Source organism: Lithobates pipiens, unplaced genomic scaffold, assembly GCF_037356315.1.
Source record: "Lithobates pipiens isolate NorthernLeopardFrog02 unplaced genomic scaffold, aLitPip1_a1.2 Scaffold_1, whole genome shotgun sequence".
Classification (NCBI taxonomy): domain Eukaryota; kingdom Metazoa; phylum Chordata; class Amphibia; order Anura; family Ranidae; genus Lithobates; species Lithobates pipiens.
This window is the reverse complement of record NW_027507685.1, coordinates 7,024,300-7,040,704: the sequence shown is the minus strand read 5'-3', so window position 1 is coordinate 7,040,704 and position 16,405 is coordinate 7,024,300. Positions and strand designations below refer to the sequence as shown.

The 16,405-nt window shown below is 42.1% G+C and overlaps 1 protein-coding gene across 2 annotated transcripts; it reads right to left on the bottom strand.

The window, feature by feature from the left end:
- Nucleotides 1-917: 917 nt before the first annotated feature.
- C1GALT1C1 (C1GALT1 specific chaperone 1) lies at nucleotides 918-15,829 on the bottom strand. Of its 2 annotated transcripts, none has more exons than XM_077476688.1 (2): nucleotides 15,756-15,829; nucleotides 918-2,269 (listed from the first exon to the last, which is right to left on the bottom strand). In XM_077476688.1, the coding sequence occupies exon 2, from the start codon at nucleotides 2,262-2,264 to the stop codon at nucleotides 1,311-1,313; it is 954 nt and encodes a 317-aa protein (XP_077332814.1). In that variant the 5' UTR covers nucleotides 2,265-2,269; nucleotides 15,756-15,829; the 3' UTR covers nucleotides 918-1,310. The 2 variants fall into 2 exon arrangements, with proteins under 2 accessions (XP_077332814.1, XP_077332906.1); XM_077476780.1 differs by having other exon boundaries at nucleotides 15,744-15,819.
- Between the last annotated feature and the right edge of the window lie 576 nt (nucleotides 15,830-16,405).

Genomic DNA, 16,405 nt, shown 5'->3' with positions numbered 1-16,405 from the left:
TCACTTAAAAGGGGTTGTAAAGGTTCATTTTTTTTTTTATTTTCTACATAGGTTCCTTTAAGCTAGTGCATTGTTGGTTCACTTATCTTTTCCTTCTTTTTTTTTTTTTTTCCTTGTTTTCTTTGTCTGAATTTCTCACTTCCTGTTCCTCCTCAGTAGGCTGTTCAGTAAGCTGTTCTGGCTGACTAACCACCACTCGGATGATGGTGGGAAGTTTACTGAGGAGAAACAGGAAGTGAGATATTCAGACAAAGAAAAAAAACATTTAGAAGGGAAATCGAAGGAAAAAGGTAAGTGAACCAACAATGCACTAGCTTAAAGGAACCTATGTAGAAAAAAAAAAAAAAAAAAAATGAACCTTTACAACCCCTTTAACAGTTTGTTTTTTAAAATTGGTTTTGGCACATTAGTACACATTTTTCCAAAAAAAAAATAATATATTATATATATATATATATATATATATATATAAAATAAAAATACTGGGGTGCTTCCTAGACTATGATTAGAAAGGTGCGCAGATGTACATTTTCATTTAAATGCCTGTCTATCCAGTTCAACATGTATGTGAGGTAATGAAGTTGGAGGTTGGTGGTAAAAAAAGAAGTACCAATAAATGCACTTTGTAAAAAAAAACGGCACAATCAGCTTCATGCTTGAAAGCTGAAGGAAAGGAAAACTGGAGATGATGCCCATTTCATCTCAATATTAGTTTTAAACTTTCTATTCTGAAATAGAAAAAAAACGGACTGTCCACAGAGTTTTGGATTAATTTTAAGCTACGAAATAAAAGCCAATATTTGATTGGTTGCAAATGACCAACACTTCCACTTTCCCTTTGCCCCAATATATCAGCCTGCGTTTCGCTTGCGAAAAGAATTGAGTGAACCTATTCATCATATAGGCGACACATACTCTATCTTTCAAATCATTTACACTCTCCCATAGGGAGCACGCCAGTAGAATTGTACAAACTTACTTACTGCTGAAGTGGAAAAGATCAACCCACCTTTCAAAGATTTAGAAAAATAGATTTTTGAGTGCAAAAGTCATTACTGTGTAAAATCCATTGCAGTTTTTGTTATAAGACAAAATTTGCAGTCCTGATATGGTTGCAAGAAAAAAACCCCAAAAAAACAAAAAACACACAGAACTCGTACACTGTACACAAAACAAGAGTAAATTACACATATACAAAGATCAAGCTTTTTTTTGTTCCCCCCCCCCCCCCTTCATCTGTCCGATGTTGATATTTTAGAAATTGTACAGTTTTCTTGGTGGTAACAATTAAAGGATGAAGACTGGTCTGGTCAATCATTATCAGAGTTTGGGGGTGGTAAAAATACCATTGCATCGTTAAAGCTGTGCCCGTATGCTCTTAATCTGTAAACACCGTACATCATGACTTGCATGTTGTTAGGAGATAGTCCACTGAAAGTGATTGCCATATCTGAACAGCAACCCTCAACTACTTTTTGTGGGTCATTTGCCATTGCCTCTTTAATTAGGGTACCCACCGATTTTGTGTTGAAGACATTTTTACCTTCAGAATCTTCTGCATTTTCCGCCTGCACACCCTTGTGCTTGAGGCACATTGCCAACTGCTTATCTTCAGAGACCTTCCATATGATGCCACCCGTTTCTGGACACTTGTCTGGCTTATTCATCACATCAACAAAACGATTTGCACATTCAAGGCTAAGCACTATTCCACCTGCAATATCCACATAATCCAAGTCTCCATCTTTCACGGTGTGACCAATATAGAAGGGCTCTGAAGGGTCTTTCTTTAGAAGGAAATATTTCAGGTTTTCAATAATTGCAAAGGTGGAGGGCTGGCTGATGAAAAACCAGTTGTATTTATCTTTGTGGTTCTCATATGCCATTTGGATAGCTTTTCTCATCATAACCCACATGTCGTTACTGTCAAGAACGATGGAGTCGAACACCTTCATGTGCTCAGAACTATAGAAGTCGACCTTGTCACAGTGCTTGCTCCAGGTGGTCCTCGCAGCAGCCCAAAGGCTCAAGTCTTTTGGTTTGACAAGGATAATACAGTACACTCGGATGCTTTGACTTAATTCCATCTTCTCTGTTCCCATCAGTTTGCGAACCTCCTCTTTATTAGGGGCATGAATGTGATGGTGTTCATGAGGGGTAGTGGGCTCATGGGTCAATTTAATGTGTCCTAGAAGAGTAACCACTATGCAGAAAGCACTTCCTATAAGTATTCCCCGCAAAAACGATCCTCCTTCGGAAATCATCTTTCCTACAAGAGAAAAAAAAAATAAAAATAAAAAATCATCATCAACAAAATTGGCAAGGAGAATAAGACACAATGTTATGAAATGAGCTGATAAAAGAGCACCATTTCTACTGCAGAGAAAAAAACGTAAAAAAAATTAAAAAAAAGTTTCCCCATTTGAAATATGGGGACACCCAACTGTTACCTTTTTAATGAGTTCCACATGGCCTATCAGCGTTTCTCAACTCCAGTCCTTAAGTACCCCCAACAGGTCATGTTTTCAGGCTTACCATTATTTTGCACAGGCGATTTGATCAGTTTCACTGCCTTAGTTATTACCACAGCCGTTTCATCTGAGGGAAATCCTCAAAACATGACCTGTTGGGGGGTACTCGAGGACTGGAGTTGAGAAACATTGGCATACAACACAATTATGCCATTGGGAACCTCTTATCGATTGGGGCAGACCTCATATAATGTCCTTCCATTCATATGGATGGATTTGGTGCCTGGTACCACACCATCACCACATGAACTATGGAGTAGTCAACAGGTATTTATTTTTTTAACATATATATATATATATATATATATATATATATATATATATATATATATATATATATATATATATATATATATATATATATATATATATATATATATATATATATATATATATATATGTGGGTGTGTGTGTGTGTGTGTGTGTGACAATATCATATTATTCAAGCTTCACTTTTTTTACCAACAGATACACCTTGTGCTTGCTCCTGACGAGTGGCCTCTCAGCCACGAAACGCGTAGAGCTGCCATATATTCTACTTTCAACCCATATTAATTGAATACCAAGCTCACCTCCAATATTTTATCACCATGGGACCAAGCAGCTCATAGGTTTTGCAAGTATTACTGGATGCTACTGTTCAAACCCAATATACGTTCCGGTGAACTTTGGAAGGTTTCTTGTTTGCCATAGCATGTGCTATCACTCATTTACGATCTGATGTACTATATTACTGTATTTGTATTTTTATGATATTATTGCTATATGTATTCATCTGTTATGCTCAGTTATATTTTTGGGCAAACAATAAAAATTTCAATATGTTCACCAACTTATTGCTTTTGCAACCACGTGCTTCATATAAAGGACACCCTGAGGCCATTAAGGACATATTTACAACGCTTCCATTAAGCCTTAATCTGGTAAGCACACTCACTATAAGGTGACGGGCACGTGTGCGCATTTTCAAGTGTGTGTAACCACCGTGGTGTTCTTACATAGGATCGCAAGTGTTGATTATCTATGGACTTTTTTTCATGAACTCATTGAATATGGATTCATATTGACTGTTATTATTTTTCATAAGTTTTGAAATATATTAATTATTTATAATTTTATTACAAATTTTTTTATATTTTAGGTAGTGGGTGTATATAACAATTTTTGTATGTTGGCGCAGCTCTCTACTTCCTTAATGTTGGGATCCATGCAAGAAATTTCCATGGACCAACCACAGCCCGATTCTGGCAGTACCTGGATAGAATTGCTCTCTTGGGTTTGACATTTATGTACATGTACTATTTGTTTCACTTGCGTATTTTGTATATTTTAATATAATATAAAATTTTCCACTATATTGTGTACTTGATAAAAGTGGCACTGTGTACCTTTTATTTACACGTGATGTGTCTGTATCATGCCATGTTTTTTCTTTTTTACAATAAAGACCAACCTTGTTGTTAAAAAAAAAAAATCCCCCATGTCATGACGTGTAAGCACCATGCAAAGCAGTAGTACTCTGAGCCCAGGCTAGCTTAACCACATCCCACCCAGCCACTGCATATATACGGCCGGGTGGGAGCTCTCTACTTCTGACTGGATGTTCCTGAACATCCTGTCAGAAGTAGCGGGCGTGCTCGCCGGGCAAAGCTGCGTGATCCCGATGTGCGTGCGTGCGTGCGTGTCCCCCGCACACGCTGCATCTCGGCACGGCAGGTGGGCAATGTAATTTGCCCTCCTGATCCGCACGATGGCTGCGTCTAATCACAGCCATCGTAAAGTAAACAAAGGGGGATGGGTGGCAGATGACAGGTGATTGCGCCACTGCGTGCCCATGCAGCGGCGCGATCCCGATCTGCCTGTGCCCCTCAGAGACTGGAGAGCCCTATAAAACAGGAGGGCCATGTGATTGGGCCTTCTGATCACATGACGACTGTGTCCAATCACAGTCGTCATGTAATGTCAATAGAGAGCAGTTGTAACTGTTCTCATCTCTTCCTCTCTTCACACAGAGCCTGTCAGTGAGGAGAGGAAGAGAGATCTGTGCTGCACCCGGGAGATCAGTGAGTTTAGTTTATAGCTGTTTGTCCGCTGTTTACCCACTGATCACCCAGCTAGTGTCCCCCAGTGAAAACACCTGTCATACAGTGAACATCTGCCCATCTGTCTGCCAACAGCAGACACATCAGCCACCTGCCATCATCAGGCACATTTGCTTATATCACAAAAAATAATAAATGAAGTGGTGAATAAATACCAACAAAAGAAAGCTCTATTTGTGTGAACAAAATGATAAAAATTTAATTTGGGTACGGTGTAGCATGATTGAGTAATTGTCAAAGTGAGAGAGCACTGAAAGCTGAAAATTGGTCTGGGAAGGAAGGGGGGTTTAAGTGCCTGGTATCGAGGTGGTTAAAGTGGTTATGAAGGTTTTGTTTTTTTCTTAAAAATAACGGCCATGTTATAAAGCTCCCAAGCTGGGCTGTGTGCATGCACAGACACATACAGCACAGCTCGACCTCAGGCCCTGCTCTTAAGATTTGATTGACAACAGAAGGAAACGGCTTCCACTGCCGCCTCTGTGTCCTGCGAATGTAGAGTGGAAGGACAGAGCCTCTGCATCTGAACACCATGCTAGATCGAGTGAGATGAGTATTTAGGGGAGTATGAAGGGGAAATACTGCTACTGGGATTTTACCTTAATGCAGGGAATGCATTAAGGCAAAAAAGATCTTGGCTTTAGCTTAGGTTTACACTGACAGTGGGACTGAAATTGTGTGATGTGCAGCATCATGGCAGTTGTAGATTAAACAGAGGACAAAATGGCAACTTCCTTGGCTGAAAACGATGGGGGGGGGGGTTTACTTACACTTTAACTGATGCGCGGTCATGCGGCGATGTACCCAAACAAAAATTGACATCCTTTTTATCCCACAAATATTTATTTTTTGCACTATAAACAGAAAAAGTGTGATCATTTTGAAAAAAAATAAAAATCTCAATAAGTGTATATTGATTGGTTTGCACAAAAGTTGTAGCGTCTACAAAATAGGGAATAGATTTATGGCCTTTTATTTTTTTACACTAGCAATGGTGGGGAGTGGTGATTTTTAGTGGGACTGCGACAGACAGATCGGACGCCTGACATTTTTGCCACTTTTGGGAACCAGTGACATTATTACAGTAATCAGTGTTAAAAATATGCACTGTTATTGTACTAATGACACTGGCAGGGAAGGACGCCCTGCTCGTGGCGATCGATGTGGAGGCATTATACTCCAGCATCCCCCACGAGCAGGGCGCCCGAATGGCTGAGACGTTCCTTATGGAGCAGGATCATACCACCTGGCCCATAAACAAGTTTATTTTAAAATTACTACAGTTTATACTTACCAAGAATTACTTCCTGTTTATGGATCAACTATATTTGCAGACCCAAGGGGTAGCTATGGGTACAGCTTGTGCTCCCTCATACGCTAACCTCTATTTAGGACAGGGGTGTCCAAACTACGGCCCTCCAGTTGTTCAGGAACTACAATCCCCATCATGCCTAGTCATGTCTTTGAATGTCAGAGTTTTACAATGCCTCATGGGATGTGTAGTTCTGCAACAGCTGGAGGGCCGTAGTTTGGACACCCCTGATTTAGGAGGATGGGAAAGAACTATCTTTGGCGATGAAAAATTACAACATTTTTTGGATCACATTTTATGTTGGCACAGATATATTGATGATCTTTTTATCATCTGGACCAGTACCAGACATAACTTAGATGCCTTTATGGTCACTTTGAATCAGAATCAGTTTAATTTGCATTTTACATACACTCTAGATCAGGGGTCTCAAACTGGCGGCCCTCCAGCTGTTGCAAAACTACAAGTCCCATCATGCTTCTGCCTGTGGGAGCCTTGCAATGCATCATGGGACTTGTAGTTTAGCAACAGCTGAAGGGCCGCCAGTTTGAGACCCCTGCTCTAGATCAAACGAATATTTATTTCCTGGATCTCCTAATCAGTAAGAATATCTCAGGAAAATTGACAACGAACCTTTTTCGTAAATCGACTGCCGGAAATACTATCTTGCACGCCTCGAGCTCACATCCCCGTCCTCTAGTTCGCAGCATCCCCTATGCCCAATATTTGAGGCTGAGGCGAAACTGCACCGAGGACGGGGACTTCCGAGATCAGGCCAATGCTCTACGAACACGCCTTTTGGCCAGAGGCTACAGCCATACAGCTCTGAGAAAGGCTTTTAACAAAGCCTTCTCTCGCACTCGTTTATCCCTTCTATATGGCCCTCCGCGTTCTAAACCACTTGGCACTACGAGAATCATAATCAAATTTTCTAGTTATCAACAACAGCTACGTAATCTGCTCTCACAACATTGGCATCTATTGACTGAGCACCACATCTTGGGTAAATATGTTAGACCATTTCCTGAACTTGTGTTCAGAAGAGCCACTTCACTGAGAGATAAGTTGACTAATAGCCACTATAGGGCCCAACCCCGTTCTTGGGATGGCCCTCGCGGTACACATAAATGTGGACACTGCTCCAGATGCCCCTGGATATTGGAAGGAGAATCATATATCCTCCCCAATGGTGAATTATTTTCACCTCCACATCATGCCAACTGTGGCACTAGGGGAGTGGTATACCTGATGGTCTGTGCCTGCAACGCGTTTTACGTTGGCAAGACCATCAGGGAACTACGACAGCGCCTAGGAGATCATGTATATTACTCCACTAATGGTAAGCTTACTACCATAGGACGACATATTGGATTATACCATAAATTCCAACCCGAAAATGTCAAATTTCTGGCCCTAGAAGTCATCCCACAAGATCCAAGAGGAGGTAATTGGGACCGAGAGATCCTTAGACGGGAAACACTATGGATCGAACGTCTCAATGCCCTCACTCCCCCTGGCTTAAATGAGGCTCATTCATATAAACATTTTTTATAATTAAATATAATTTCTAATTGTTTACACTGCCCGTTGCAGCCCCGGAGAATTCTCCACAAGAAATATGTTGTTTTTGTTGTCTTGTCTGTTGCTCCGTATAATATTTTTGCTGTTATCATACTCTTGTTAGTAAAATGTGTCTATTTCAGGACAACAGTTTTAGCGGGCGTTTTCTTTTTCTCCACTTTCCCTTTTTCGTTTTCACCCTTACCTGTATGGTAGGTGAGTGTGTGTTTCATTATTATCATTTTTTTCTTGCCATACTATAGTGGGGTCCCACAATGTTGCCGACAGTGAATAGGTAGGCTTTCCAGTAGTTTTCATTGGTCCGACATCGTGGTCCCCCACTCTGTTTATATCTATTACAAATGTCTTGTTTCATATTTTATATGTTGTATTCCCTCTGACTCCCATACTATCTGGACAGTCCAGTCAGGGGGTGCTTGAGGAGCTTACATGCTCCCCCCATGGGACGGATAAGTGATGTCTAAAGGTTTCCTGATATGCTCCCATCTATATGGGTAATATCTATGCGATTCCCTTTCTGCCCCGGTGCAGAAGTTGTGCGTGCGCAACTCCACGAGATGCGCGCGCACCCTTGGCCATCAGACCCGGCAAGCTTGCGTCCACTCAAGAGTGATGGACGGGTGGGCGTTGCCCTTTTGGACGGCGCATTCCGCCCCTCCCTGGCATCGGCTTAGTTTTCTTAGCTTCTGCCAGGTTGATTTCGGCGCCTGCGCACTGAGAAGGGACGTGCGATGGTCAGGGAGCACACTGATGACGCTCCCTGACTTCCGGGTTGGGGGTTTTTATGGCGCCGGTCCGTCGTCTATCAACAGAGCGGCAGCAGCTGGGCGGACGATCGCATCCTTTCACTGTAGGTAGGTCGCAACTGCAGTAGCTAACCTTTTTCAAGCTCAAATGCTTACCCTATTCAGCTCCTTTTGACATTAGAATGCTCGGTGGGTAAAGATGTTTATTATACTATCACCCACTGAGTTATGCTCTCCCTTATTGTCAGTCTAATACTACTGTTTGTATCCTCGCCTTGAACTTTGTTGCAGTTCTGGGACAGTGAAACTGACCCTTTTCTTTTAAATAAACTTTGCTAGCCGAGCCAGCGTTGGATACCCTGAACTTTGATGGCAAGTCTCTATCTAGTGCATCTATATAAACCCTAGCCGTCCCAGCTGCGAGTTATTTCTCAAACTGTGTGGGGTATGTAATCAATTGCTTGGTAAATTGCACCATTCATTTAATCTTTCACTTATGGTGTCTTTGCCTGGATGGTGGGTGCCCAGTTCTGGGCCAATCCTCAAAAAGTTTTCTCTCGCCTTGTTTTCTCCCTTTCGTTATCTTGGTTTAACCACTATTTTCCAGTTTTGCCTCTTTCTCTTTTTTTCTCTTTCTTCTTTTAAAATGGGGAATTTTTCTAACAAATTGAACATCAATTTATTCTGCTTCCAGCTGATAACTGCCTCTGCCGCTACTGCTGTTTTACCCCCCTTGTCCGTCCCCAGGGGGGTGTCCCTGTTCTTTGGTTCAGGGCACCTCACTAAATTGCCCCCCCTGCCATTTTTGGATCTGTCTTTTTACATGGGTGAGTCATTGGCTTTTATAAACCTTGTTGCCTAATGATATTGTTATTTCATTTTCATTTTTTTGCTTTCTGTATATTAAAATGTTTCTTTAATAAATCATTATTATATTTTATCAGATTGTACGGGTGACGTCTCTTGAGAAAGCGACGCTCTGTCGCGAAACTAGTCGAGGAAATACGTCAAAAAACCCTGTATCCAATGACCTTTTCCTCCTTTGAAAGGGCATTATACTCCACTGCAATATTTCTCTGTAATGTTTTTGTAATACCTCTTGAGATGTATGTTTGTCTCTTGGAATTGTTTTTCTCCTTTTTGTGATGTTATCTTTAACTAATATTTTCAATAAATGTGTTTTTAAAAAAAATACTTTTTCCAAACGATTCTACTTCTATGGTACCGTAATAGTCCCCCTTCTTCCCTTTTTGGTTGCTCATAGATGTCCTCTTTTGAGCTCCCTATATTTTCTTCTACTGGCAGGGAAGGGGTTAACATCATCGGCGATCAAGGCGTTAAATGTGTTCTAACTGTATGGGGGATGGGCTGCCTGGGAAAAAACACATGCATAGCAGAAAGACAGGATCTAGGTGATCTCCGCTGTCAGAACGGAGATTTGCCTTGTTTACACAGGCAGATCCCAGTTCTGTCATTGTGGGGTGGCCGGCGGACATCCACTGATTGGCTCCCCCGCTGGCCAGTGGGCACACGCCCACAAACTAGAATTCCTGAGCCGACGTACATTGACAGCAATTCGCGGGAACGAGCCGAACTGCCGCAGTACAATGGACGGCAGCTGGCCGGCAAGTGGTTAAACATTTTTATTTTGCCAGCGTTATACACAATGCACACACTCACACGGGCAGTGTTACCCTGTTTCAATGCACCGAGCAACTGTGTTTCAGGCCAAGTGTCCACACTGCATTCTGTTTCCAACATCAGGTGCCGGTTGCCAAGTCCACCCCCTCCAGATGTATGGATGGAAAGTGAAGCATCCTGGGATATGTGATAAACAAATTCAATGATGCTTAAATGGCTTGTACAACAACTCATTCAGTTTAAAATAAATAGGACATTTTTTTATACAAAAATAACACACATTATAAATAGCTATAGGGGAGAGGGGGAGAAAAAAAAAAAAAAAAAAACACTAAATCACACAAGGAAAAAAAGTAACTAAAGGAAAAAAATAAAATAACATTTTTTTCCTTTTAGATTGCAGAAGGAGGAAAGACATAATGATCTCTATTGCATCCAATAAGTAGAGCTCCTTTTTAAATGCAATCAATCTTCTGATGTCAGATTACTTGAAATCCTATACTGTAAGCTGGACAAGTTGTACATTTAATTTCAAGACATATGGTGAATGGCAGCAGAGTTTGAGATGACAATTAGTTTAAAGTGACCATAGCAGCAGGCATTAAAGTGATTGTAAACGATCATGTTGTAAAAGAACACAATCCGTTTTAAATAGAAATTAAAAGGGAAAATATTTTTGTATAGATCAAAAAAAAAAAAAAAAAAAAAAAACAACAACAACACACACCACAAACACATTATAAATAGTTTTGTCCCCCTTTTTATAGGTGATCACATTCCCTCTGTTCTCAGTTGCATAAGCTGGGGAGAGGAGAGGCTGCAACAGCACATTGAGTTTCCCAGTGAGGGAGGGGGTGTCAGGACACGTATAATCATTGGAAAAGAGCACACCGAGTCCCCAGCAGAGCTAGAGAACTGACCATAGCATTCTCACCTGCTTAGTATGGTCAGTTTTTAATAGTAAACCAAGGGGACTAGCAGGAACACCAGGGATTTCACATAAAGCATAAAGGAAGCAATACAAAGAACAGGAGACTTTCTCAAACAAGTACATGGTACAGCAGGGACATATCAGGAATATGAAGTGTTGGGGTAACAAACACCACCCACAGGCAACACTGCCATTTGTGAGCGTTTATAAAACATGTAAAAGCTTAAGAATCCAAATAGAGTTTTGCATGGGCCTTAGGCTGATTTTACACAACTCCAAACACAGGTTTATTACTATTAAGAGGAGAGAGAAAAAAAAACAAAAAAAATAAAATAAAATAAAAAACACACAGGCAAGTATTACATATTTGTTATTTAAGAAAAAAAAATTGAACCTTTAGTATCACTTTAACATAGAACAGTGCTTTAAAAAAAAATAAAAAAAAATAAAAAGGGGAGAAAATAAAATAAATAATAATATGGAAGGGTTCACTTTGTGGGATGTGCTTCCAAGTGTGTTCACACACCATCACCTTCAGAAGGTGAACTCAAACTACTATATACTTTCACACTGAGGCGCTTTACAGGCGCTACAGCCGAGGGCTTTCACACTGGAGCAGTGCGCTTGCAGCACGGTCAAAAAAGTCCTGCAAGCTGCATCTTTGCAGCGCTATATTCACCTTTCCTAAAGTGCCCCTTCCCATTGAAAACAATGGGGCAGCACTGCAAACCCGCCGGAGAGAGAAGGAAAAAGGAAAGGAAAGGAGAAAAGGAAAGGAAAGGAGAAAAGGAAAGGAAAGGAGAAAAGGAAAGGAAAGGAGAAAAGGAAAGGAAAGGAGAAAAGGAAAGGAAAGGAGAAAAGGAAAGGAAAGGAGAAAAGGAAAGGAAAGGAGAAAAGGAAAGGAAAGGAGAAAAGGAAAGGAAAGGAGAAAAGGAAAGGAAAGGAGAAAAGGAAAGGAGAAAAGGAAAGGAGAAAAGGAGAAAAGGAAAGGAGAAAAGGAGAAAAGGAAAGGAGAAAAGGAGAAAAGGAAAGGAGAAAAGGAGAAAAGAAAAGGAGAAAAGGAGAAAAGGAAAGGAGAAAAGGAGAAAAGGAAAGGAGAAAAGGAGAAAAGGAAAGGAAAGGAGAAAAGGAAAGGAAAGGAGAAAAGGAGAAAAGGAAAGGAAAGGAGAAAAGGAAAGGAAAGGAGAAAAGGAGAAAAGGAGAAAAGGAAAGGAAAGGAGAAAAGGAAAGGAAAGGAGAAAAGGAAAGGAAAGGAGAAAAGGAAAGGAAAGGAGAAAAGGAAAGGAAAGGAGAAAAGGAAAGGAAAGGAGAAAAGGAAAGGAAAGGAGAAAAGGAAAGGAAAGGAGAAAAGGAAAGGAAAGGAGAAAAGGAAAGGAAAGGAGAAAAGGAAAGGAAAGGAGAAAAGGAAAGGAAAGGAGAAAAGGAAAGGAGAAAAGGAAAGGAGAAAAGGAAAGGAGAAAAGGAAAGGAGAAAAGGAAAGGAGAAAAGGAAAGGAGGAAAGGAGAAAAGGAAAGGAAAGGAGAAAAGGAAAGGAAAGGAGAAAAGGAAAGGAAAGGAGAAAAGGAAAGGAAAGGAGAAAAGGAAAGGAAAGGAGAAAAGGAAAGGAAAGGAGAAAAGGAAAGGAAAGGAGAAAAGGAAAGGAAAGGAGAAAAGGAAAGAAAAGGAGAAAAGGAAAGAAAAGGAGAAAAGGAAAGGAGAAAAGGAAAGGAAAGGAGAAAAGGAAAGGAAAGGAGAAAAGGAAAGGAAAGGAGAAAAGGAAAGGAGAAAAGGAAAGGAAAGGAGAAAAGGAAAGGAAAGGAGAAAAGGAAAGGAAAGGAGAAAAGGAAAGGAGAAAAGGAAAGGAAAGGAGGAAAGGAAAGGAAAGAAAAAAAGGAAAGGAAAGAAAAAAGGAAAGACCGTGCCACCGCTAGTAAAAGAGCTGGAAGAAAGCGGAGGCCAGGCAAGAAGAACCGAAGAGGGGGACCCCGGGCGGCGACAAAGAAGAAAGCCGGGCTCCTCCGCTAGTAAAAGAGCTAGCAGAAGATAGCGGAGGAGGCCAGCGAGAAGACCCCCAAGACGGAAGACCACCAGAGCTGTGCAATAAATTTTAAACCCTTGTGTTGCGTTTTGATTTTTTTTCACCAGGTGAATGGGTAGGGGTACATTGTACCCCATACTCATTCACATAGGGTGGGGTGCCGGTATCTCAGGGGGCCCCCCCTTATTAAAGTTGGCTCCTGGATTACGATAAGCCCTCTGCCCGCACACCCCGACAACCAACGGCCAGAGTTGTCCGGAAGAGGCCCTTGTCCTCATCAACATGGGGACAAGGTGCTTTGGGGGCGACATTGACTTCCTTCGCTAATCCCGTCTACCTGGAGCCACGTTCAAAATGAATGGACTTTACTCCGTGTGTGGCCAAGTCCGTTCATTTCAAAAGTATGGCGGACTCCCGCCATAGTCCGGCGGACCTAGTCCGCCAGAAAAGTCTGGTTGTGTGTGGGCAGATCTGCTTGTTTGGGAAGTCCGCCGGATAGTCTGATCGTGTGTACGCGGCATAATGCTTCAACAGATCCTTACCATCCCTATCTCACTTGATCCGATACATCTTCTCTTAGGTCTCCCTTTCCCGGGCTTGGGTAAGGCTGCGAATAAACTTGCCACTTATATCTTACATGCAGCCAAAAAGAGCTATACCCTCTAGCTGGTTATCTGCACAACCCAGAACTCAAACCCAGCTGATACAAAACATTGAGGATATATGCAGAATGGAGCACAGGACGGCTATGGTAGAGGATAAGATTGACGGGTTTGACAAGATCTGGGCTCTTTGGGGCACCTCGACCTACGGTCTGCCTTCTTAGATTACTAAGCCCCTTGTCATCAACGGACTCCTAGATCCCCCTGCAGGATTTACACCCCATTGTATCCAACGTTAAATATAATCCTCTTCTCCTTTCCTACCTGGTAGATATCCAGCTCACACCTCATCTCTTGAGAGGAGTTCCCTTTGTATGAAATATTTACTTTGTTGGACAATCAACATGTCAATGAGGGCTCTTAGTCTAAGTCCTATTTGCTGCACTTTGTATCCACATTATATATTTGATTTCACCCTATGATTTCTATTTTCGCCCCCCATTTTAATTTTTTTATTTCTATTTTACTATTCTTTTGTTAGTGAATTCTGTCTCAGACAGCCAACTCAAACTGTCAGATGTGTTTGTATATGTTATTATGAAAAAAAATTCTCTATAAAAATACAAAATTTATTAAAAAAAAAAAAAAAAACTGAGATTAACAACCCTGATCTAACGTAGTCTATTGTCCTGTTTGTGTGTTCTTTGCATTGCATTTGCTTCCCCTTCAATATTATATTCATCTTACTAATTCTGAAGTTGCTTGTGGGCTATTCCCTTGTGTTGAAATTTCGTAGATCGCCACGATCGTTATGTGGCGATCTTACCCGGAAGTGGGAGCGGGTACCTGGTTTTGACAGGTATCTGCTCCTCCTTCACAAAAGTGCCAAACGTGGGGGGGGGGGGGGGGGGGGGGTTTAACCACTTGCCGCCCGCCCTATAGGCAAATGACGGCTGCAAAGTGGTTTCAAAATCCTGACTGGGCGTCATAGGACGTCCTCAGGACTTCCTATCGTGGCGATCATTGTTGTGGGGACTACGCAACTACGATCTCGGTAAGGAGTCTCCGACGGAGACTGTTTACCATGTGATCAGCCGTATCCAATCACGGCTGATCACAGCGTAAATAGGAAGAGCCGGTGATCGGCTTTTCCTCACGCGTGTCTGGCAGACGCGAAGAGGAGGGGAGCCGATCGGCTGCTCCTCTGATGGGGGGGGGGGGTCTGTGCTGATCGATTATCAGCACAGTCCCCCCCAAGGATACCCACACTGGACCACCAGGGATGCCACTGGACCACCAGGGACGCCACTGGACCACCAGGGACGCCACTGGACCACCAGGTATGCCACCCTAGACCACCAGGTATGCCAGCGAGTGCCTACAATGGAAGCCAATCAGTGCCCACAATGGGCATCACTGATTGGCATGCATTACTGTTTGTCATCCATCAGTACAAAACATTACAATGTCGCCTATCAGTGCCCATCCGTGCCACCTATCAGTGCCCATCCGTGCCAACTATGAGTGCCGCCCATCCATGCCAACTATCAGTGCCGCCCATCCATGCCAATTTGTGCCACCTATCAGTGTCCATCCGTGTCGCCCATCAGTGCCACCTCATCAGTGAAGGAGAAAACATACTTATTTACAAAGTTTTGAAACTGAAACAAACAAAGACATATTTTTTTCAAAATTTTCGGTCTTTTTTTATTTGTTTAGCAAAATAAAAACCACAGAGGTGATCAAATACCACCAAAAGAAAGCTCTATTTGTGGGGGGGAAAAAACGATAAAAATTTTTGGGTACAGTGTAGCATGACCGCGCAATTGTCATTCAAAGTGCGACAGCGCTGAAAGCTCAAAATTGGTCTGGGCAGGAAGGTGTTTAAGTGCCCCCCTGTATTGAAGTGGTTAAGAAAAAGCAGAGTTTCCCCCTTTTGCTCCCCTTTAAGAGGCAGGTGAGGGGGGTGAATAGACAGCAACTGATCAGGACTCAGCAATCCCCATGATCCCACATCTCAGAAGACTGCAGATCAAGCAGTGCCTCCACCTTCCTCTTATTAGATGGAATTGCAACATGACCGAAAGAAACTTTTAGCCACAAAGCCCGCCGATGAGCCCAATGACAATCACCTACCTGTGTTATTATCAGAGACAGTCTGTGGGATGAAGAGCTGGCATAAGCAGGATCGGCCAGCGATCACACCATAGAAGAAGAGATGTACACTTTACTATCTACTACCGATGGAATACACACCAAAAGACTTATCAGCTACTCACCCACCTATCCACTTACCGCCGAGCCTACCAACGTCTCCAGCTCACCCCAACCTCTCCCGGATCTATTACTTCCGTCTTCATGTGCTGCTGACACATAGTCACGTGTACAGTCCTGACGTGTCATTGTGCTAGCGCGGCGGCCATGTTGGATTCGGGCATTGTTGGTTCTGTATCTCGTATGCTACAGGTGTCAACATTTACCTTTTCTGCGTCAGCATTTACATAGCAATGATCTATGTTTGTGAAGGAGGAGACGTTTGTTTGATTATCTATTTCCTCGTTCTTACAAATACACACTATCATTCTTCACGAGATAAATATATCCTAAAGTGGAGCTAAACGTCAATTTAAAGCTGTAGTAAATTAAGAAAGAAACAAAAAAATGAATAATTCTGAGCCCCCAGGTAAATGGCGTAATGTGCTACATAGCTCCAAACTGTCCCTGATTTCGAGGGACGGTCCCTCATTTTTAACAAAGTCCATCTTTCCTCCTTATTTGTCCCCCATTTCTGGTCTGATTTACATAGTTGGATATAAAATGCAACATTTATCCAAAAGTGTTTTACAATGCTAAACCTTTCTAAATTGCTGCATCTGTAAATAGCAGGGGCGGACTGACCATTTGGCCACTCGGGCACTGCCCGAGGGCCCCGTGCCACTAGGGGG